Raw genomic sequence first — 24,764 nt, forward strand, 5'->3', positions numbered from 1 at the left:
AAGCTTCTTTGCTAACTAAGACTTCTTGGGGGTCTGGACGGTCAACATCTGCCTGAGAAGGTGCACTGGTTGTACACCTAGATAACTGAGCGGCAGGGAGGCGATAAGTCGCAGCAATGGCGCTCGCCAAACACCTCATCACCTGAGCTGCTCGGATCTGGGAAGAACACAAAACACAGGCCCAACTGAGTCTGTGCCTCTGAGGACTACCCGAGTGCCTGAACCTGAGCGGCTTGGACCTGGGAGGTGCAAGCAGCCCAGTGCCGGCCACGGATGGTTCCCTGCGGAGCAACTTAGAGCCTGAGCAGTGTGGGCAGGGAGGCTACACACGCCCTGAGCGGGGGCAGACCCAGTGTGAGTGAGGCACTGAGAGCACAAGCCAGTGTTATTTGTTTGCAGTGTCCCTCCCTCCCCACAGCGTGACTGAACAAGTGAGCCTTAAAAAAAAAAAAAAAAAGTGTCCTCCACCGTCCCCTTTGTGTCAGGGCGGAAACCAGACACTGAAGAGACCAGCAAACAGAAGAAGCTATAACAGAGGGAACCGCCTTGGAAGCTACAGGCAATAGATTAAAACCCTGTGGTTAGTACCGTCTTCATAGGAAGGGGCCTATAGATCTTGAGAAATATAAGTTGGACCCAAGGAACTAGCCGAAAATGAACTGAACCGACAATACCCACAACAAAACCAGAGAAAGTCCTAGATATATTTTTACTATTTTTACGATCATTCTTTCTTTTTTTTAATTAAAAAAAATTTTAAGTCCTCTATTATTCCATTAATTTTCACTTTAATAACCTACTATTACTTGGCAAAAAAAAAAAAAAAGACCCTTTTTTTTTAAAAGCAAACTTCATATATATATTTTTTATAATTTTTTTGACCTTTTTTTTCTTCTTTTTTTAACATTGTATTTTTGAAATTCCAAACTCTACTCTAGATTTTTAATTTTAGCTTTTTGGTATTTGTTATCAATTTTGTACCTATATATATATATTTTTAATAATTTTTGTGACTTTTTTTCTCTCTTTCTTTCTCTTCTTCTTTTATATAACATTGTATACCTGAAATTCCAAACTCTACTCTAGATTTTTAATTTATGCTTTTTGGTATTTGTTATCAATTTTGTACCTATATTTTCTTTATAATTTTTGCAACTTTGTTTGTTTTTGTTTGTTTGTTTGTTTTTTCTCTCTCTTTCTTTTTCTTCTTCTTTTTTTTAACATTGTATTTTTGAAATTCCAAACTCTACTCTAGATTTTTAACTTTTGCTTTTTGGTATTTGTTATCAATTTTATACCTATATTTTCTTTATAATTTTTGCAACTTTGTTTTTGCTTTTTTTCCTTCTCTTTCTTTTCCTTCTTCTTTTCTTTAACATTGTATTTTTGAAATTCCAAACTCTACTCTAGATTTTTGATTTTTGCTTTTATGTATTTGTTACCAATTTTGTACCTTTAAGAACCCAATCTTCAGGACCTATTTTTCACTAGGGGGGGCGGGGAGCGAGATTACTGGCTTGACTGCTCTCTCTCCCTTTGGACTCTCCTTTTTCTCCACCAGGTCGCCTGTGTCTCCTCCCTAACCTCTCTCTACTCTACCCAACTCTGTGAATTTCTGTGTGTTCCAGACGGTGGAGAACACTTAGGGAACTGATTACTAGCTGAATCTGTCTCCCTCTTTTTCATTCCCCCCTTTTATCCTCCTGGCCACCTCTGTCTCCTTCCTCCTTCTTCTCTTCTCTGTATAACTCCATGAACATCTCTGAGCGGTCCAGTTGTGGAGTGCATATAAGGAAGTGATTACTGGCTAGCCCACTCTCTCCTCTACTGATTCCACCTCATCTCATTCGGGTCACCTCTAACTTCCTCCTCCCTCTTCTCTTCTCCATGTAACGCTGTGAACCTCTCTGGGTGACCCTCACGGTGGAGAAACTTTTCATCTTTAATGTAGATGCTTTTATCAATGGTGCTGTATAGAAGGAGAAGTTTTGAAACTACTGTAAAAATAAGACCGATAACTGGAAGCAGGAGGCTTAAGTCCAAACCCAGACTCCAGGGAACTCCTGACTCCAGGGAACATTAATTGACAGGAGCTCATCAAACGCCTTCATACCTACACTGAAACCAAGCACCACACAAGGGCCAACAAGTTCCAGGGCAAGACATACCAAGCAAATTCTCCAGCAACCAAGGAACACAGCCCCGAGCTCCAAGATACAGGCAGCCCAAAGTCACCCCCAAACCATAGACATCTCATAACTCATTACTGGACACTTTATTGCACTCCAGAGAGAAGAAATACAGCTCCATCCACCAGAACACCGACACAAGCTTCCCTAACCAAGAAACCTTGACAAGCCACCTGTACAAACCCACACACAGTGAGGAAACGCCACAATAAAGAGAACTCCAAAAACTGCTAGAATACAGAAAGGACACCCCAAACTCAGCAATTTAAACAAGATGAAGAGACAGAGGAATACCCAGCAGATAAAGGAACAGGATAAACGCCCACCAAACCAAACAAAAGAGGAAGAGATAAGGAATCTACCTGATAAAGAATTCTGCTCAAATATGATTTTATTTTATTTTTTTTTAATTTTATTTTATTTTTAAACTTTACATAACTGTAAAGATGGAAAAGAAATGGGAAAAAAAAAAAAAAAAAAGAATTCTGAATAATGATAGTGAAATTGATCCAAAATCTTGAAATCAAAATGGAATCACAGATAAATAGCCTGGAGACAAGGATTGAGAAGATGCGAGAAAGGTTTAACAAGGACCTAGAAGAAATAAAAAAGAGTCAATATATAATGAATACTTCAATAAATGAAATTAAAAACACTCTGGAGGCAACAAATAGTAGAATAACAGAGGCAGAAGATATGGTTAGTGAATTAGAAGATAGAATGGTAGAAATAAATAAATCAGAGAGGAAAAAAGAAATGAGGACAATCTCAGAGACCTCCAGGACAATATTAAACATTACAACATTTGAATCATAGGGGTCCCAGAAGAAGAAGACAAAAAGAAAGACCATGAGAAAATACTTGAGGAGATAATAGTTGAAAACTTCCCTAAGATGGGGAAGGAAATAATCACTCAAGTCCAAGAAACCCAGAGAGTCCCAAACAGGATAAACCCAAGGTGAAACACCCCAAGACACATATTAATCAAATTAACAAAGATCAAACACAAAGAACACATATTAAAAGCAGCAAGGGAAAAACAACAAATATCACACAAGGGAATTCCCATAAGGATAACAGCTGATCTTTCAATAGAAACTCTTCAAGCCAGGAGGGAATGGCAAGACATACTTAATGTGATGAAAGAAAATAACCTACAGCCCAGATTACTGTACCCAGCAAGGATCTCATTCAAATATGAAGGAGAAATCAAAGGCTTTACAGACAAGCAAAAGCTGAGAGAATTCAGCACCACCAAACCAGCTCTCCAACAAATACTAAAGGATATTCCCTAGACAGGAAACACAAAAGGGTGTATAAATTTGAACCCCAAACAATAAAGTAAATGGCAATGGGATCATACTTATCAGTAATTACCTTAAACGTAAATGGGTTGAATGCCCCAACCAAAAGACAAAGACTGGCTGAATGGATACAAAAACAAGACCCCTACATATATTGTCTACAAGAGACCCACCTCAAAACAGGGGACACATACAGACTGAAAGTGAAGGGCTGGAAAAAGATTTTCCATGCAAATAGGGACCAAAAGAAAGCAGGAGTAGCAATGCTCATATCAGATAAAATAGACTTTAAAACAAAGGCTGTGAAAAGAGACAAAGACGGTCACTACATAATGATCAAAGGATCAATCCAAGAAGAAGATATAACAATTATAAATATATATGCACCCAACACGGGAGCACTGCAATATGTAAGACAAATGCTAACAAGTATGAAAGGAGAAATTAACAATAACACAATAATAGTGGGAGACTTTAATACCCCACTCACACCTATGGATAGATCAACTAAACAGAAAATTAACAAGGAAACACAAACTTTAAACGATACAATAGACCAGTTAGACCTAATTGATATCTATAGGACATTTCATCCCAAAACAATGAATTTCACCTTTTTCTCAAGCACACATGGAACCTTCTCCAGGATAGATCACATCCTGGGCCATAAAACCCACAAACTGGGCCTTGATAAATTCAAAAAAATAGAAATCATTCCAAGCATCTTTTCTGACCACAGTGCAGTAAGATTAGATCTCAATTACAGGAGAAAAACTATTAAAAATGCCAACATATGGAGGCTCAACAACACGCTGCTGAATAACCAACAAATCACAGAAGAAATAAAAAAGAAATCAAAATTTGCATAGAAATGAATGAAAATGAAAACACAACAACCCAAAACCTGTGGGACACTGTAAAAGCAGTCCTGAGGGGAAAGTTCATAGCAATACAGGCATACCTCAAGAAACAAGAAAAGAGTCAAATAAATAACCTAACTCTACACCTAAAGCAACTAGAAAAGGAAGAAATGAAGAACCCCAGGGTTAGTAGAAGGAAAGAAATCTTAAAAATTAGGGCAGAAATAAATGGAAAAGAAACAAAAGAGACCATAGGAAAAATCAACAAAGCCAAAAGCTGGTTTTTTGAAAGGATAAATAAAATTGACAAACCATTTGCCAGACTCATCAAGAAACAAAGGGAGAAAAACCAAATCAATAAAATTAGAAATGAAGATGGAGAGATCACAACAGACAACACAGAAATACAAAGGATCATAAGAGACTACTATCAGCAATTATATGCCAATAAAATGCACAACGTGGAAGAAATGGACAAATTCTTAGAAAAGTACAACTTTCCAAAACTGGACCAGGAAGAAATAGAAAATCTTAACAGACCCATCACAAGCACAGAAATTGAAACGGTAATCGAAAATCTTCCAGCAAACAAAAGCCCAGGTCCAGACGGCTTCACAGCTGAATTCTACCAAAAATTGACAGAAGAGCTAACACCTATCCTGCTCAAACTCTTCCAGAAAATTGCAGAGGAAGGTAAATTTCCAAACTCATTCTATGAGGCCACCATCACCCTAATACCAAAACCTGACAAAGATCCCACAAAAAAAGAAAACGACAGGCCAATATCACTGATGAACATAGATGCAAAAATCCTTAACAAAATTCTAGCAATCAGAATCCAACAACACATTAAAAAGATCATACACCATGGCCAAGTGGGCTATATGCCAGGGATGCAAGGATTCTTCAATATCCACAAATCAATCAATGTAATACACCACATTAACAAACTGAAAAATAAAAACCATATGATTATCTCAATAGATGCAGAGAAAGCCTTTGACAAAAGTCAACATCCATTTATGATAAAAACTCTCCAGAAAGCAGGAATAGAAGGAACATACCTCAACATAATAAAAGCTATATATGACAAACCCACAGCAAACATTATCCTCAATGATGAAAAATGGAAAGCATTTCCTCTAAAGTCAGGAACAAGACAAGGGTGCCCACTTTCACCATTACTATTCAACATAGTTTTGGAAGTTTTGGCCACAGCAATCAGAGCAGAAAAAGAAATAAAAGGAATCCAAATTGGAAAAGAAGAAGTAAAGCTCTCACTGTTTGCAGATGACATGATCCTCTACATAGAAAACCCTAAAGACTCCACCAGAAAATTACTAGAACTAATCAATGATTATAGTAAAGTTGCAGGATATAAAATCAACACACAAAAATCCCTTGCATTCCTATACACTAATAATGAGAAAATAGAAAGAGAAATTAAGGAAACAATTCCATTCACCATTGCAACGAAAGAATAAAATACTTAGGAATATATCTACCTAAAGAAACTAAAGACCTATATATAGAAAACTATAAAACACTGGTGAAAGAAATCAAAGAGGACACTAATAGATGGAGAAATATACCATGTTCATGGATTGGAAGAATCAATATAGTGAAAATGAGTATGCTACCCAAAGCAATTTATAGATTCAATGCAATCCCTATCAAGCTACCAACGGTATTCTTCACAGAGCTAGAACAAATTATTTCACAATTTGTATGGAAATACAAAAAACCTCGAATAGCCAAAGCTACCTTGAGAAAGAAGAATGGAACTGGAGGAATCAACCTGCCTGACTTCAGGCTCTACTACAAAGCCACAGTCATCAAGACAGTATGGTACTGGCACAAAGACAGAAATATAGATCAATGGAACAAAATAGAAAGCCCAGAGATAAATCCACGCACATATGGACACCTTATCTTTGACAAAGGAGGCAAGAATATACAATGGATTAAAGATAATCTCTTTAACAAGTGCTGCTGGGAAATCTGGTCAACCACTTGTAAAAGAATGAAACTAGAACACTTTCTAACACCATACACAAAAATAAACTCAAAATGGATTAAAGATCTAAACGTAAGACCAGAAACTATAAAACTCCTAGAGGAGAACATAGGCAAAACACTCTCCGACATACATCACAGCAGGATCCTCTATGCCCACCTCCCAGAATATTGGAAATAAAAGCAAAAATAAACAAATGGGACCTAATTAAACTTAAAAGCTTCTGCACAACAAAGGAAACTATTAGCAAAGTGAAGAGACAGCGTTCAGAATGGGAGAAAATAATAGCAAATGAAGCAACTGACAAACAACTAATCTCAAAAATACACAAGCAACTCCTACAGCTCAATTTCAGAAAAATAAATGACCCAATCAAAAAATGGGCCAAAGAACTAAATAGACATTTCTCCAAAGAAGACATACAGATGGCTAACAAACACATGAAAAGATGCTCAACATCACTCATTATCAGAGAAATGCAAATCAAAACCACTATGAGGTACCATTTCATACCAGTCAGAATGGCTGCAATCCAAAAGTCTACAAGCAATAAATGCTGGAGAGGGTGTGGAGAAAAGGGAACCCTCTTACACTGTTGGTGGGAATGCAAACTAGTACAGCCACTATGGAGAACAGTGTGGAGATTCCTTAAAAAACTGGAAATAGAACTGTCATATGACCCAGCAATCCCACTGCTGGGCATACACACTGAGGAAACCAGAAGGGAAAGAGACACATGCACCCCAATGTTTATTGCAGCGCTGTTTATAATAGCCAGGACATGGAAGCAACCTAGATGTCCATCAGCAGATGAATGAACAAGAAAGCTATGGTACATATATACAATGGAGTATTACTCAGCCATTAAAAAGAATGTTTGAATCAGTTCTAATGAGGTGGATGAAACTGGAGCCTATTATACAGAGTGAAGTAAGCCAGAAAGAAAAACACCAATACAGTATACTAATACATATATAGGGAATTTAGAAAGATGGTAACAATAACCCTGTGTACGAGACAGCAAAAGAGACACTGATGTATAGAACAGTCTTATGGTCTCTGTGGGAGAGGGAGAGGGTGGGAAGATTTGGGAGAATGGCATTGAAACATGTATAATATCATGTATGAAATGAGTCGCCAGTCCAGGTTCCATGCACGATACTGGATGCTTGGGGCTGGTGCACTGGGACGACCCAGAGGGATGATATGGGGAGGGAGGAGGGAGGAGGGTTCAGGATGGGGAACACATGTATACCTGTGGCGGATTCATTTCGATATTTGGCAAAACCAATACAATATTGTAAAGTTTAAAAATAAAATAAAATAAAAAAAATTTATTGAAATCATACATGTTCCCAAATAGCCAAAGCAATTATGACAAAGAAGATACAAGCTTAGAAACATCACACTTTTGATTTCAAAGTATACTATAAAGCTACAGTAATAAAAAGATTATGGTAATGGCATAAAGATGGACCCATATAATAATGTTCTTATGATTCCAGAAATTAATTCTTCAGATATCACATTTGATAAAGGAGCCAGTAATATTCTTTTCAATAATGATATTGAGAAACTGGGTAATCACACGCAGAAGGATGAACTTTGATCCCTATTCATACCATTCAAAAATTCATTTAAGGTGGATTAATGACTTAAACTCCAGTACTTTGGCCACCTCATGCGAAGAGTTGACTCATTGGAAAAGACTCTGATGCTGGGAGGGATTGGGGGCAGGAGGAGAAGGGGACGACAGAGGATGAGATGGCTGGATGGCATCACTGACTCAATGGACGTGAGTCTGAGTGAACTCTGGGAGTTGGTGATGGACAGGGAGGCCTTGCGTTCTGCGATTCATGGGGTCACAAAGAGTCGGACACAACTGAGCAACTGAACTGAACTGAACTGAATGACTTAAACATTACCCTGAAACAGTAAACTCCTGGGAGAAAGCATGAGGAAAAAGCTCTTTGACTCCAGGATTGACAGCAGTGTTTTGGATACAATGTCCATCCAAATGGTGTGAGGCTCTATCTCATTGTTGTTTTGACTTTTCTAGCAAAGTAATGCTCAAAATTCTCTAAGCTAGGTTTCAACAGTACATGAACCGTGAACTTCCAGATGTTCAAGCTGGATTTAGCAGAGGAAGAAGAACCAGAGGTCAAATTGCCAACATCAATTGGATCATAGAAAAAGCAAGAGAGTTCCAGGAGAATATTTACTTCTGCTTTATTGATTATGTCAAACCCTTTGACATGTGTGGATCACTAGAAACTGTGGAAAATTCTTAAAGAGAAAAGAGATGGGAATACCAGACCATCTTACTTGCCTCTTGAGAAATCTGTATGCAGGTCAAGAAGAAACAGTTAGAACCAGACATGGAACAACGGACTGGTTCCAAATTAGGAAAAGAGTACGTCAAGGCTGTATATTGTCACCCTGGTTATTTAACTTATATGCAGAGTACATCATGCAAAATGCCAGGCTGGAAGAAGCACAAGCTGGAATCAAGATTGCTGGGAGAAATATCAATAACCTCAGATACGCAGGTGGCACCACCCTTATGGTAGAAAGCAAAGATGAACTAAAGAGCTTCTTGATTAAAGTGAAAGAGGAGAGTGAAAAAGCTGGCTTAAAACTCAACATTCAAAAAACTAAGACCATGGCATCCAGTCCCATCGCTTCATGGCAAGTAGATGGGGAAAAAATAAAAACAGTGACAGACTTTATTTTTGGGGGCTCCAAAATCACTGCAGATGGTGACTGTAGCCATGAAATTAAAAGACACTTGCTCCTTGGAAGAAAAGCTATGACCAACCTAGACAGCATATTAAAAAGCAGAGACATTACTTTGCTGACAAATGTCCATTTAGTGAAAGCTATGGTTCTTCCAGTAGTCGTGTATGGACGTGAGAGTTGGACTATAAAGAAAGCTGAGTGCTGAAGAATTGATGCTTTTATTTATTTATTTATTTATTTTTGAAGTTGTTAAAAAAAAAAAAAAGAATTGATGCTTTTAAACTGTGGTGTTGAAGGAGACTCTTGAAAGTCCCTAGGACTGCAAGGAGATCAAACCAGTCGATCCTAAAGGCAATCAGTCTTGAATATTCATTGGAAGGCCACCTGCTGCGAAGAACTGACTCATTGTAAAAGACTCTGATGCTGGGAAAGATTGAAGGCAGGAGAAGGGGACGACAGAGGATGAGATGGTTGGATGACATCACTGACTCGATGGACATCGGTTTGAGCAAGCTTCGGGAGTTGGTGATGGACAGGGAAGCCTGGTGTGCTGCAGTCCACCTGGTCACAAAAAGTCGGACACGACTGAGCGACTGAACTGAACTGATGATCGGTGATGTTAAGTATCTCTTCATATACCTGTTGACTACTTCTTTGTCTTTTTTTGAAGAACTATCTACTGAGCTCATTTGCCAACTTTTAGCAACAGGTTATTTATGTTTTTTTCAATTGGTTGTAGTAATTCCCTGTACATTTTGGATACTAACTCTTTCTTTTTTTTTTAATTTTATTTTATTTTAAAACTTTACAAATTGTATTAGTTTTGCCAAATATCAAAATGAATCCGCCACAGGTATACATGTGTTCCCCATCTTGAACCCTCCTCCCTCCTCCCTCCCCATACCATCCCTCTGGGTCGTCCCAGTGCACCAGCCCCAAGTATCCAGTATCATGCATCGAACCTGGACTGGCAACTCGTTTCATACATGATATTATACATGTTTCAATGACATTCTCCCAAATCTTCCCACTCTCTCCCTCTGCAACAGAGTCCATAAGACTGTTCTGTACATCAGTGTCTCTTTTGCTGTCTCGTACACAGGGTTATTGTTACCATCTTTTTAAATTCCATATATATGCGTTAGTATACTATATTGGTGTTTTTCTTTCTGGCTTACTTCACTCTGTATAATAGGCTCCAGTTTCGTCCACCTCATTAGAACTGATTCAAAAGTATTGTTTTTAATGGCTGAGTAATACTCCATTGTGTATATGTACCATAGCTTTCTTATCCATTCATCTGCTGATGGACATCTAGGTTGCTTCCATGTCCTGGCTATTATAAACAGTGCTGCGATGAATATTGGTGTACACATGTCTCTTTCCCTTCTGGTTTCCTTGGTGTGTATGCCCAGCAGTGGGATTGCTGGATCATAAGGCAGTTCTATTTCCAGTTTTTTAAGGAATCTCCACACTGTTCTCCATAGTGGCTGTACTAGTTTGCATTCCCACCAACAGTGTAAGAGGGTTCCCTTTTCTCCACACCCTCTCCAGCATTTATTGCTTGTAGACTTTTGGATTGCAGCCATTCTGACCGGTGTGAAATGGTACCTCATAGTGGTTTTGATTTGCATTTCTCTGATAATGAGTGATGTTGAGCATCTTTTCATGTGTTTGTTAGCCATCTGTATGTCTTCTTTGGAGAAATGTCTATTTAGTTTTTTGGCCTATTTTTTGATTGGGTCATTTATTTTTCTGGAGTTGAGCTGTAGGAGTTGCAACCTACCTGACTTCAGGCTCTACTACAAAGCCACAGTCATCAAGACAGTATGGTACTGGCACAAAGACAGAAATATAGATCAATGGAACAAAATAGAAAGCCCAGAGATAAATCCATGCACATATGGACACCTTATCTTTGACAAAGGAGGCAAGAATATACAATGGATTAAAGACAATCTCTTTAACAAGTGGTGCTGGGAAATCTGGTCAACCACTTGTAAAAGAATGAAACTAGACCACTTTCTAACACCATACACAAAAATAAACTCAAAATGGATTAAAGATCTAAACATAAGACCAGAAACTATAAAACTCCTAGAGGAGAACATAGGCAAAACACTCTCCGACATACATCACAGTAGTATCCTCTATGACCCACTTCCCAGGATATTAACTCTTTATCTGATACATGGCTTTCAAATATTTTTCTCTCATTCTACATTTTTCCTTTTTATTTTGTCAATCATTTATTTTGCTATGCAGCAGACTTGTTTTGACATAGTCTCCCTTTCCTATTTGTGCTTTTGATGCCAGTGCTCATAAACTTTTTACCTATGTCAGTTTAAAATCCTTAGCTTAGCTACAATGTTATCTCTTCACCTAATTTTCCACTCTCAACTCCTATCATAACTCACACAGACACACAAACCTAGACACCTATGACTCTATGTCCATCTAAACTCTCAATCAGCATTTTATTATGAATAGTCATAAAAGGCTCAGTCAATAGGCTGGTCCAAATGAGCACTCTGATCCAGAAATCTTTGACTAATTACACTGAGGTGATACAGTCAGAGCCCACAATTTTCAGCTATAAGATTAAATGATATTAGGTTTACAAACGACAAGGGATACTTACTCTAAGCCTCCCATTTCCCCTTTAGAACACTTAAATGTGTAGCTGCCATGTTTGTCCTATTGCTTTAAGAATGTACTTTAAGAATGACCACTGTCAGGTACAGGATAACCCAAACTTCTCACACCACATATTGTGACACATGAGGTCTATGGATTAGTTAATTGCCTTGTATGGTGGCAAATATTACCTGTAAGTAGGCTTTTTCTTTTCTTTTTTTTTTTTTTTTAACATAATCACACAACCTGATTATATACACAATAATTTCTACTCCAACTTCAGTACCATCCCAGAAACACAGAAGTTTCATAGAGCACTAATTACTGTAGGGTAACCATGATATGGGCTTCCTAGGTGGCTCCGTGGTAAGGAATCTGCCTGCCAATGCAGGAATGCAGGAGACATGGTTGATTCCTGGGTCGGGAAGATCTCCTGGAGGAGCAAATGGCAACCAAGTCCAGTATTCTAGCCTGGAAAATCCTGTGGATAGAGGAGCCTGGAGGGATACAGTCCATAGGGCTGTAAAAAGTCGGACACCCTGAGTGACTGAACACCACCCCCCCCCCCCCCACACACACACACAAGACCATGACATGAGGACCAAGGTAGGAACCTGCAAGCATTTAGCTCACTGATCTGTGAGGGACACACAGAGTTCATGGCAAAGTGCTACAACTCTGTTTCTTCAAACAGGCTGAACCACCTATCTTGAAAACACTTTCTCTTTTCTCATTGGTAACTCCTTCTCATCTTTATGAGGTCTCTCTAATTTTGTGGTAACTTGCCTCTAAAAATTGTTCGAAATGCCCCCTGCCCTTAATCTTATGGAAAGGTTATTTCTGTGTTAAAACAGAGAGACCTGTGGCAACAAATCGCATTCATCACAATGAGTCTAATTCTGAATTTCCATCCATAGCTCCCTGGAAACCAAGGCAACCCACAACAGCATAAATTGTATCCTGGAACTAAAGAAACATTTCCTTATGGAACAAGTAATCATAAACTGCGAACACACCACAGAGGAGGGGAAGCAGTGATGTGGAGATACTCACCTGTCTGAGAGATGGCCATAGATGAGGCCCCCCACCATTGTTCCAATCATGACCAGGGATTGAATCAACGGTTTCTGTGACTGTTGATCACATACGAGGTCCCACTGGAAGAGAAAGAAATCAGCACAGAGGAGCTTCACAGTATGTTACATCCTTAAATATTTGCTCACTCTAATAGCCCTTTAATGAACTACTCTTCTGGTTTCCTTTACAACCTTTACTTCTCCATGTTATTCCAGTCACAGTTTCAGTTCACTTCATTTCAGTCGATCAGTCATGTCCGACTCTGCGACCCCATGAATCGCAGCACGCCAGGCCTCCCTGTTGATCACCATCTCCTGGAGTTCACCCAAACTCATGTCCATCGAGTCGGTGATGCCATCCAGCCATCTCATCTTCTGTCGTCCCCTTCTCCTCCTGCCCCCAATCCCTCCCAGCATCACAGTCTTTTCCAATGAGTCAACTCTTCCCATGAGGTGGCCAAAGTATTGGAGTTTCAGCTTTAGCATCAGTCCTTAATGAACACCCAGGACTGATCTCCTTTAGAATGGACTGGTTGGATTTCCTTGCAGTCCAAGGGACTCTCAAGAGTCTTCTCCAACACCACAGTTGAAAAGTATCAATTCTTTGGCTCTCAGTTTTCTTCACAATCCAACTCTCACATCCATACATGACCACTGGAAAAACCATAGCCTTGACTAGATGGACCTTTGGTGGCAAAGTAATATCTCTGCTTTTGAATATGCTATCTAGGTTGGTCATAACTTTCCTTCCAAGGAGTAAGCATCTTTTAATTTCATGGCTGCAGTCACCATCTGCAGTGATTTGGGAGCCCAAAAAAATAAAGTCTGACACTGTTTCCACTGTTCCCCCATCTATTTCCCATGAAATGATGGGATCAGATGCCATGATCTTAGGTTTCTGAATGTTGAGCCTTAAGCCAACTTTTTCAGTCTCCTCTTTCACTTTCATCAAGACGCTTTTTACCTCCTCTTCACTCTCTGCCATAAGGGTGGTGTCATCTGCATATCTGAGGTTATTGATATTTCTCCCAGCAATCTTGATTTCAGCTTGTGTTTCTTCCAGTCCAGCATTTCTCATGATGTACTCTGCATATAAGTTAAAAAAGCAGGGTGATAATATACAGCCTTGATGTACTCCTTTTCCTATTTGGAACCAGTCTGTTGTTCCATGTCCAGTTCTAACTGTTGCTTCCTGACCTGCATATAGGTTTCTCAAGAGGCAGGTCAGGTGGTCTGGTATTCCCATCTCTTTCAGAATTTTCCACAATTTATTGTGATCCACATAGTCAAAGGCTTTGGCATAGTCAATAAAGCAGAAATAGATGTTTTTCTGGAACTCTCTTGCTTTTTCCATGATCCAGCGGATATTGGCAATTTGATCTCTGGTTCCTCTGCCTTTTCTAAAAGCAGCTTTAACATCTGGAAGTTCATGGTTCACATATTGCTGAAGCCTGGCTTGGAGAATTCTGAGCATTACTTTACTAGTGTGTGAGATGAGTGCAATTGTGCGGTAGTTTGAGCATTCTTTGGCATTGCCTTTCTTTAGGATTAGGCATGACTTTTTCAGATCCTCAGCTAAATCCTGTAGGTTATATCAGGGCCAATCTTCATATTCACTTAGCACTGCATATATCAATGTCTCTGTCTTTTGTTTTGCTGTTCAGTTGCTAAGTCAAGTGTGACTCTTTGTGATCCCATGGACTGCAGCACACCAGGATCCTCTGTCTTACACTATCTCTGGGAGTTTGCTCAAATTCTTGTCCATTGAGTCAGTGATGCTATCTAACTATTTCATCCTCTGCCACTGCCTTCTGCTTTTGAGTTCAATCTTTCCCAGAATCAAGGTCTTTCCCAATGAATCAGATCTTCCTTCCGGTGGCCAAAGTACTGGAGCTTCAGGATTAGCATCAGTCCTTCCAATGAGTATTCAGGGTTGATTTCCATTAGGATTGACTGGTTTGATTTCCTTGCAGTCCAAAGAACTCTCCAGAGTCCTATTTAACACCAAAATTTGAAAGCATCAATTCTTGGGCATGGACTACTTGATGATCCAATGCCCACATCCATACATGACTACTGAAAAAATCATAGCTTTGACTATATAGACCTTTGTCGGCAAGTGATGTATCTGCTCTTTAACATGTTGTCATGATTTGTCATAGCTTTCCTTCCAAGGAGCAAGCGTCTTTTAATTTCATGGCTGCAGTCACTGTCTGCAGTAATTTTGGACACACTAAATACATTTTAAAAAATTTATGATGCCTGGATTTTACATTTAGGGTGAAATGCACTCTGAGATCATTTTTTGACAAGTAGCCAGGATATGGAAATTAAAAAATTGATACACGTATTTCCAATTTGCAAGTAAGGCAAGAACATTCTACCAAGGGTAGTTTTCACATATTATGTCTTTTCTAACTGTACACCTTCACACAATTTAAAGCTTTGTGATACTAAAATTCACTTCTAGTTTGTTTTGTCACTACACTTAATATTGAAAAATAAAGTGCCTTTTTCAATTCTGGTTTTCTCAGAGTATATGACAAGTAGTGGGATTGCTGAGTCTTATGGTAGTTTTATTCTTAGTTTTTTTTTAAAGAATGTTTTCCATAGTGGTTGTATCAGTTTGCATTCCCACCAACAGTATAAGAGGGTTCCCTTTTCTTCACACCCTGGCCAGCATTTATTGTTTGTAGACTTTTTGATGATGGCTATTCTGACTGGATTGGGAAGATCCCCTGGAAAAGGGAAAGGCTACCCACTCCAGTATTCTGGCCTAGAGAATTCCATGGACTGTTTAGTTCATGGGGTTGCAAAGAGTCAGACACAACTGAATGCCTTTCACTTTCATATTCTGACTGGTATGAGAATACCTCATTGGGATTTTGATTTGCATTTCTCTAATAATGAGCAATGTTGAGTATCTTTTCATGTATTAGCCATCTCTATGTCTTTGGAAAATATCTGTTTAGGTCTTCTGCCCACTTAAAAAATTATTATCTTTTATTGGAGGATAATTGCTTTATAGAATTTTGCTGTTTTCTGTCAAACCTCAACATGAATCAGCCATAGGTATACATATATACCCTTCCCTTTGAAACTCCTTCCCATCTCCCTCCCCATCCCACCCCTCTAGGCTGATACAGAGCCCCTATTTGAATTTCCTGAGTCATACAGCAAATTCCTGCTGGCTATCTATTTTTCATTTGGTAATGTAAGAAGATATTAAGAAGAGGTGGCAAGAATACACAGAAGAACTGTACAAAAAAGAGCATCATGATCAAGATAATCATGATGGTGTGATCACTCACCTAGAGCCAGACATCCTGGAATGTGAAGTCAAGTGGGCCTTAGAAAGCATCACTACGAACAAAGCTAGTGGAGGTGATGGAATTCCAGTTGAGCTATTCCAAATCCTGAAAGATGATACTGTGAAAGTGCTGCACTCAATATGCCAGCAAATTTGGAAAACTCAGCAGTGGCCACAGGACTGGAAAAGGTCAGTTTTCATTCCAATCCCAAAGAAAGGCAATGCCAAAGAATGCTCAAACTACCGCACACTTGCACTCATCTCACACGCTAGTAAAGTAATGCTCAAAATTCTCCAAGCCAGGTTTCAGCAATATGTGAACCGTGAACTTCCAGATGTTCAAGCTGCTTTTAGAAAAGGCAGAGGAACCAGAGATCAAATTGTCAACATCTGCTGGATCATGGAAAAAGCAAGAGAGTCCAGAAAAACATCTATTTCTGCTTTATTGACTATGCCAAAGCCTTTGACTGTGTGGATCACAATAAATTGTGGAAAATTCTGAAAGAGATGGGAATACCAGACCACCTGACCTGCCTCTTGAGAAACCTATATGCAGGTCAGGAAGCAACAGTTAGAACTGGACATGGAACAGACTGGTTCCAAATAGGAAAAGGAGTACGTCAAGGCTGTATATTGTCACCTGTTTATTTAACTTATATGCAGAGTACATCATGAGAAATGTTGGACTGGAAGAAACACAAGCTGAAATCAAGATTGCTGGGAGAAATATCAATAACCTCAGATATGCAGATGACACTACCCTTATGGCAGAAAGTGGAGAGGAACTAAAAAACCTGTTTATGAAAGTGAAAGAGGAGACTGAAAAAGTTGGCTTAAGGCTCAACATTCAGAAACCTAAGATCATGGCATCTGATCCCATCATTTCATGGGAAATAGATGGGGAAACAGTGGAAACAGTTTCAGACTTTATTTTTTTGGGCTCCAAAATCACTGCAGATGGTGACTGCAGCCATGAAATTAAAAGATGCTTACTCCTTGGAAGGAAAGTTATGACCAACCTAGATAGCATATTCAAAAGCAGAGATATTACTCTGCCACCTAGGTCCATCTGGTCAAGGCTATGGTTTTTCCAGTGGTCATGTATGGATGCAAGAGTTGGACTGTGAAGAAAACTGAGCACCGAAGAATTGATACTTTTCAACTGTGGTGTTGGAGAAGACTCTTGAGAGTTCGTTGGACTGCACGGAGATCCAACCAGTCCATTCTAAAGGAGATCAGTCCTGGGTGTTCATTGGAAGGACTGATGCTGAAGCTGAAACTCCAGTACTTTGGCCACCTCATGGGAAGAGTTGACTCATTGGAAAAGACTCTGATGCTGGGAGGGATTGGGGGCAGGAGGAGAAGGGGACAACAGAGGATGAGATGGCTGGATGTTATTACCGACTCGATGGACATGAGTTTGAGGGAACTCCGAGAGTTGGTGATCGACAGGGAGGCCTGGCGTTCTGTGATTCATGACACAACTAAGCGACTAAACTGAACTGAACTGAATGTAAGTTTCCAAGTTATTCTTTCCATACATTTTACCCTCTCCTCCCTTCTCCCTATGTCCATAAGTCTATTCTCTATGTCTGTTTCTCCATTCTTGTCCTATAAATAAACTCTTCTGTACCATTTTTCTAGATTCATATATATGAGTTAGAATACGGTATTTATCTTTCTCTTTCTGACTCACTTCATTCTGTATAATAGGTTCTAGGTTCATCCATCTCATTAGAACTGAATCAGATGCGTTCCTTTTTATGGCTGAGTAATATTCTATTGTGTATATGTACCACAACTTTTTTATCCATTCATCTCTTGATGGACATCTAGGTTGCTTCCATGTCCTGAAAGTGAAAGTGAAGTCACTCAGTCGTGTCCAACTCTTTGCCACCCCATGGACTACAGCCTATCAGGTTCCTCTGTCCATGGCATTTTCCAGGCAAGAGTGCTGGAGTGAATTGCCATTTCCTTCTCCAGGGGATCTTCCCGACCCTAAATCGAACCCAGGTCTCCCGCATTGCAGGCAGATGCTTTACCGTCTGAGCCACTAGGGAAGCCCTTCAGTTCAGTTCAGTTCAGTTCAGTCACTCAGTCGTGTCCGACTCTTTGTGACTCCATGAATCGCAGCATGCCAGGCCTCCCTGTCCATCATCAACTCCTGGAGTTCACTCAGACTCATGTCCATCGAGTCAGTTTTGCCATCCAGCCATATCATCCTCTGTCATCCCCTTCTCCTCCTGCCCCCAATCCCTCCCAGCATCACAGTCTTTTCCAATGAGTCAACTCTTCCCATGAGGTGGCCAAAGTACTGGAGCTTCAGCTTTAGCATCATTCCTTCCAAAGAAATCCCAGGGCTGATCTCCTTCAGAATGGACTGGTTGGATCTCCTTGCAGTCCAAGGGACTCTCAAGAGTCTTCTCCAACACCACAGTTCAAAAGCATAAATTCTTCGGCACTCAGCCTTCTTCACAGTCCAACTCTCACATCCATACATGACCACAGGAAAAACCATAGCCTTGACTAGATGAACCTTTGTTGGCAAAGTAACGTCTCTGCTTTTGAATATGTTATCGAGGTTGGTCATAACTTTCCTTCCAAGGAGTAAGCGTCTTTTAATTTCATGGCTGCAGTCACCATCTGCAGTGATTTGGGAGCCCCCCAAAACAAAGTCTGACACTATTTCCACTGTTTCCCCATCTATTTCCCATGAAGTGATGGGATCAGATGCCATGATCTTCGTTTTCTGAATGTTGAGCTTTAAGCCAACTTTTTCACTCTCCACTTTCACTTTCATCAACAGACTTTTTAGTTCCTCTTCACTTTTTGCCATAAGGGTAGTGTCATTTGCGTATCTGAGGTTATTGATATTTCTCCCAGCAATCTTGATTCCAGCTTGTGTTTCTTCCAGTCCAGCGTTTCTCATGATGTACTCTGCATATAAGTTAAAAAAGCAGGGTGACAATATACAGCCTTGACGTACTCCTTTTCCTATTTGGAACCAGTCTGTTGTTCCATGTCCAGTTCTAACTGTTGCTTCCTGACCTGCATATAGGTTTCTCAAGAGGCAGGTCAGGTGGTCTGGTATTCCCATCTCTTTCAGAATTTTCCACAATTTATTGTGATCCACACAGTCAAAGGCTTTGGCATAGTCAATAAAGCAGAAATAGATGTTTTTCTGGACTCTCTTGCTTTTTCCATGATCCAGCAGATGTTGACAATTTGATCTCTGGTTCCTCTGCCTTTTATAAAACCAGCTTGAACATCTGGAAGTTCACGGTTCACATATTGCTGAAACCTGGCTTGGAGAATTTTGAGCATTACTTTACTAGTGTGTGAGATGAGTGCAATTGTGTGGTAGTTTGAGCATTCTTTGGCATTGACTTTCTTTGGGATTGGAATGAAAACTGACCTTTTCCAGTCCTGTGGCCACTGCTGAGTTTTCCAAATTTGCTGGCATATTGAGTGCAGCACTTTCACAGAATCATCTTTCAGGATTTGGAATAGCTCAACTGGAATTCCATCACCTCCACAAGGTTTGTTCATAGTGATGCTTTCTAAGGCCCACTTGACTTCACATTCCAGGATGTCTGGCTCTGGATGAGTGATCACACCATCGTGATTATCTGGGTCGTGAAGATCTTTTTTGTACAGGTCTTCTGTATATTCTTGCCATCTCTTCTTAATATCTTCTGCTTCTGTTAGGTCCATACCATTTCTGTCCTTTATCGAGCCCATCTTTGCATGAAATGTTCCCTTGGTATCTCTGATTTTCTTGAAGAGATCTCTAGTCTTTCCCATTCTGTTGTTTTCCTCTATTTCTTTGCATTGATCGCTGAGGAAGGCTTTCTTATCTCTTTTTGCTGTTCTTTGGAACTCTGCATTCAGATGCTTATATTTTTCCTTTTCTCCTTTTCTTTTCACTTCTCTTCTTTTCACAGCTATTTGTAAGGCCTCTCCAGACAGCCATTTTGCTTTTTTGCATTTCTTTTCCATGGGGATGGTCTTGATCCCTGTCTCTTGTACAATGCCACGAACCTCATTCCATAGTTCATCAGGCACTCTATCTATCAGATCTAGGCCCTTACATCTATTTCTCACTTCCAGTGTATAATCATAAGGGATTTGACCTAGGTACTGTAAATAGTGCTGCAGTGAACAATGGGATACATGTGTCTCTTTCAATTTTGGTTTCCTCAAGGTATATGTGTAGGAGTGGGATTTCTGTGTCATATGGTGGTTTCATTCCTAGTTTTTTAAGGAATCTCCATACCATCTTCCTGGAGAAGGCAATGGCAACCCACTCCAGTACTCTTGCCCGGAAAATCCCATGGACGGAGGTGCCTGGTAGGCTGCAGTCCATGGGGTCGCTAAGAGTCAGACACGACTGAGTGACTTCACTTTCTCTTTTCACTTTCATGCATTGGAGAAGGAAATGGCAACCCACTCCAGTGTTCTTGCCTGGATAATCCCAGGGATGGGGGAGCCTGGTGGGCTGCCATCTCTGGGATCGCACAGAGTTGGACACAACTGAAGCAACTTAGCAGCAGCAGCAGCAGCAGCAGTATACCGTCTTCCATAGTGGCTGTATCAATTTACATTTCCACCAACAGTGCAAGGGCATTCCCTTTTCTCCACACCATCTCCAGCATTTATTACTTGTAGACTTTTTGATTTTGTCCATTCTGACTAAGGTGAGGTGATATCTCATTGTCGTTTTGATTTGCATTTCTCTAATAATGAGTGATGCTGAGCATCTTGTCATGTGTTTGTTCGCCATCTGTATGTGTTCTTTGGAGAAATGTCTGCTTAGGTCTTTCTCCCACTCTTTGATTGGGTTGTTTGTTTTTCTTGTATTGAGTTGTATGAGCTGCTTTTATATTTTGGAAATTAATCCTTTGCCACTTATTTCATTTGCTATTATTTCCCCCCATTCTGAGGGTTCTTTTTCACCTTGTTTATAGTTTCTTTGCTATGCAAAAGCTTTTAAGTTTAATCAGGTCCCACTTGTTTACTTTTGTTTTTATTTCCATTACTCTAGGAGGTGGTTCATAGGGGATCTTGTTTTGATTTATGTCATCGAGTGTTCTGCCTATGTTTTCCTCCAAGAGTTTTATAATTTCTGGTCTTACATTTAGGTCTTTAATCCATTTTGAGTTTATCTTTGTGTATGGTGTTAGGAAGTGTTCTAATTTCATTCTTTTACATGTGGCTGTTCAGTTTTCCCAGCACCATTTATTCAAGAGGCTGTCTTTGCCCCATTGTATCTTCTTGCCTTCTTTTTAAAAAATAAGTTACCAAAAGGTGCATGGGTTTATTTCTGGGCTTTCTGTCCTGTTCCATTGGTCTATATTTCTGTTTCTGTGCCAGTACCATACTGTCTTGATGACTGTAGCTTTGTAGTATAATCTGAAGTCAGGAAGATTTGTTCGTCCAGCTCCATTCTTCTTTCTCAAAACTGCTTTGGCTAATCAGGGTCTTTGTGTTTCCATATGAATTGTGAAATTTTTTGTTCTGGTTCTGTGAAAAATGCCATTGGTAATTTGATAGGGATTGCATTGAATCTGTAGACTGCATTTGGTAGTAAGTCATTTTCACAATATTGATTCTTCCTACCCAGAACATGGAATATCTCTCCATCTGTTTATGTCATCTTTGATTCTTTCATTAGTGTCTTATAATTTCTGTGTGCAGTTCTCTTGTCTCCTTAGGTAAGTTTATTCCTAAATATTTAATTCTTTTTGTTGCAATGGTGACTGGAATGGATTCCTTAATTTCTCTTTCTGATTTTTCATTGTTAGTATATAGAAATGCAAGTGATTTTTGTGCATTGATTTTGTTTCCTGCAACTTTGCTAAATTCACTGATTAACTCTAGTAATTTTCTGATACCATCTTTAGGGTTTTCTATGTACAGTATCATGTCATCTGTCTATGTACAGTATCATGTCATAGGGTTTTCTATGTACAGTGAGAGCTTTACTTCTTTTCTGACCTGGATTCATTTTATTTCTTTTTCTTCTCTGATTGCTGTAGCTAGGTCATCCAGAACTATGTTGAATAACAGTGGCAAAAGTGGACACCCTTCTCTTTTTCCTGATCTTAGGGGGAATGGTTTCAGTTTTTCACCGTTGAGAATAATGTTTGCTATAGGTTTATCATATATGGCCTTTACTATGTTGAGATAGCTTTCTTCTATGCCCATTTTTTGAAGAGTTTTAATCACAAATTGGTGCTGAATTCTGTCAAAGGCCTTTTCTGCATCTGTTGAGATTGTCATATGGCTTTTGTCTTTCAGTTTGTTAATACGGTGTATCACATTGATTGATTTGCATATATTGAAGAATACTTGCATTTCTGGAATATACCCAACTTGATCATGGTGTATGAGCTTTTTGATGTGTTGCTGAATTCTGTTTGCTAAAATTTTGTTGAGGACTTTTGCATCTATGTTCATCAGTGATATTGGCCTGTAGTTTTCTTTTTTTGTGTTGTCTTTGTCTGGTTTTGGATCAGGGTGATGGTGGGCTTGTAGAATGACTTTGACAGTGTTCCTTCATATGCAATTTTTGGAAAGAGTTTTAGAAGGATAGGTACTAGCTCTTCACTAAATGCTTGATAGAATTCTTCTGTGAAACCATCTGGTCTTGGGCTTTTGTTTTTTGGGAGATTTTTGATCACAGCTTCAATTTCAGTGCTTGTAGTTGTTCATAATTTGTTTCTTCCTGGTTCAGTCTTGGAAGATTGAACTTTTCTAAGAATCTGTCCATTTCTTCCAGGTTATCCATTTTATTGCCATATAGTTGTTCATAATAGTCTCTTATAATCCATTGTATTTCTGCATTGTCTGTTGCAACCTCTCCTTTTTCATTTCTAATTTCGTTGATTTGATTCTTCTGTTTTTTTCTTGATGAGTCGGCTAAAGGCTTGCAATTTTGTTTATCTTCTCAAAGAACCAGCTTTTAGTTTTAGAATTCTTTATTATTGTTTCCATCATTTATTTTTCATTTATTTATGCTCATATCTTTATGATTTCTTTCCTTCTACTAATTTTGGGGCTTTTTGTTCTTTTTCCAGTTGTTTTAGGTGTAAAGTTAGGTTGTCTATTCGACGTTTTTCTTGTTTTTTTTGAGGTAAGATTGTACTGCTATAAATTTCTCTCTTAGAAGTGCTTTTGCTGCATCCCATAGGTTTTGAGTTGTCGTGTTTTCATTGTCATTTGTTTCCAGAAATTTTTTGATTTCCCTTTTGATTTCTTCAGTCATCTGTTGGTTATTTAGAAATGTGTTGTTTAATCTCCATGTGTTTGTGTTTCTTACTGCTTTTTTTTCTTGTAATTGATATCTAGTCTCATAGCGTTATCAACAGAGAAGATGCTTGATAAGATTTCAATTTTATTAAATTTACTGAGATTTGATTTGTGACCCAAGATGTTGTCTATCCTGGAGAATGTTCCATGTGCACTTGAGAAGAAGGTGTATTTTTCTGCATTCAGATGGAATGTCCTGAAGATATCAATGAGATCCATCTCATTTAATGCATTGTTTAAGATTTGTGTTTACTTATTAATTTTCTGTTTTGATGATCTGTCCATTGATGTGAGTGGGATGTTAAAGTCTCCTACCATTGTTGTGTTACTGTCAATTTCTCCTTTTATGTCTGTTAGTCTTTGTCTTATGTATTGAGGTGCTCCTATGTTGGGTCCATAGATACGTACAATTGTTATCTCTTCCTTTTGGATTGATCCCTTGATCATTATGTAGTGTCCTTCCTTATCTCTTGTAAGCCTTTTTATTTTAAGGTCTATTTTGTCTGATATGAGGATTGCTACTCCAGCTTTCTTTCGCTTCCCATTTGCATGGAATGTGTTTTCCATCCTCTGAATTTCAGTCTATATGTGTCTTGAGGTCTGAAGTGGGTTTCTTGTAGACAGCATATATATGGGTCTCGTTTTGTATCCATTCAGCTAGTCTGCTTTTTGGTTGGAGCATTTAATCCATTTACATTTAAAGTAATTATTGATATATATGTTCCTATTGCCTTTTTGAACAAAGCTAGTGGAGGTGATGGAATTCCAGTTGAGCTATTTCAAATCCTGAAAGATGATGCTGTGAAAGTGCTGCACTCAATATGGCAGCAAATTTGGAAAACTCAGCAGTGGCCACAGGATTGGAGAAGGTCAGTTTTCATTCCAATTCCAAAGAAAGGCAATGCCAAAGAATGCTCAAACTACCGCACAATTGCACTCACCTCACATGCTAGTAATGTAATGCTCAAAATTCTCCAAGCAAGGCTTCAGCAATATGTGAACTGTGAACTTCCAGATGTTCAAGCTGGTTTTATAAAAGGCAGAGGAACCAGAGATCAAATTGCCAACATCTGCTGGATCATGGAAAAAGCAAGAGAGTCCAGAAAAACATTTATTTCTGCTTTATTGACTATGCCAAAGCCTTTGACTGTGTGGATCACAATAAATTGTGGAAAATTCTGAAAGAGATGGGAATACCAGACCACCTGACCTGCCTCTTGAGAAACCTATATGCAGGTCAGGAAGCAACAGTTAGAACTGGACATGGAACAACAGACTGGTTCCAAATAGGAAAAGGAGTACGTCAAGGCTGTATATTGTT

General features: G+C 39.1%; 1 protein-coding gene across 2 annotated transcripts in view; it reads right to left on the bottom strand.

The window, feature by feature from the left end:
• LOC102410521 (solute carrier family 22 member 10) overlaps window positions 1-24,764 on the bottom strand; it is a 44,955-nt gene that overhangs the window by 13,081 nt on the left and 7,110 nt on the right. For both annotated transcript variants that reach the window (XM_025286554.2, XM_006064500.3), the window contains exon 2: window positions 12,800-12,903. In XM_025286554.2, coding sequence (XP_025142339.1) covers window positions 12,800-12,903 — 104 coding nt within the window. The remainder of the gene's footprint in view (window positions 1-12,799; window positions 12,904-24,764) is intronic.

Source organism: Bubalus bubalis, chromosome 5 (genome assembly GCF_019923935.1).
Source record: "Bubalus bubalis isolate 160015118507 breed Murrah chromosome 5, NDDB_SH_1, whole genome shotgun sequence".
Taxonomy (NCBI): Eukaryota; Metazoa; Chordata; class Mammalia; order Artiodactyla; family Bovidae; genus Bubalus; species Bubalus bubalis.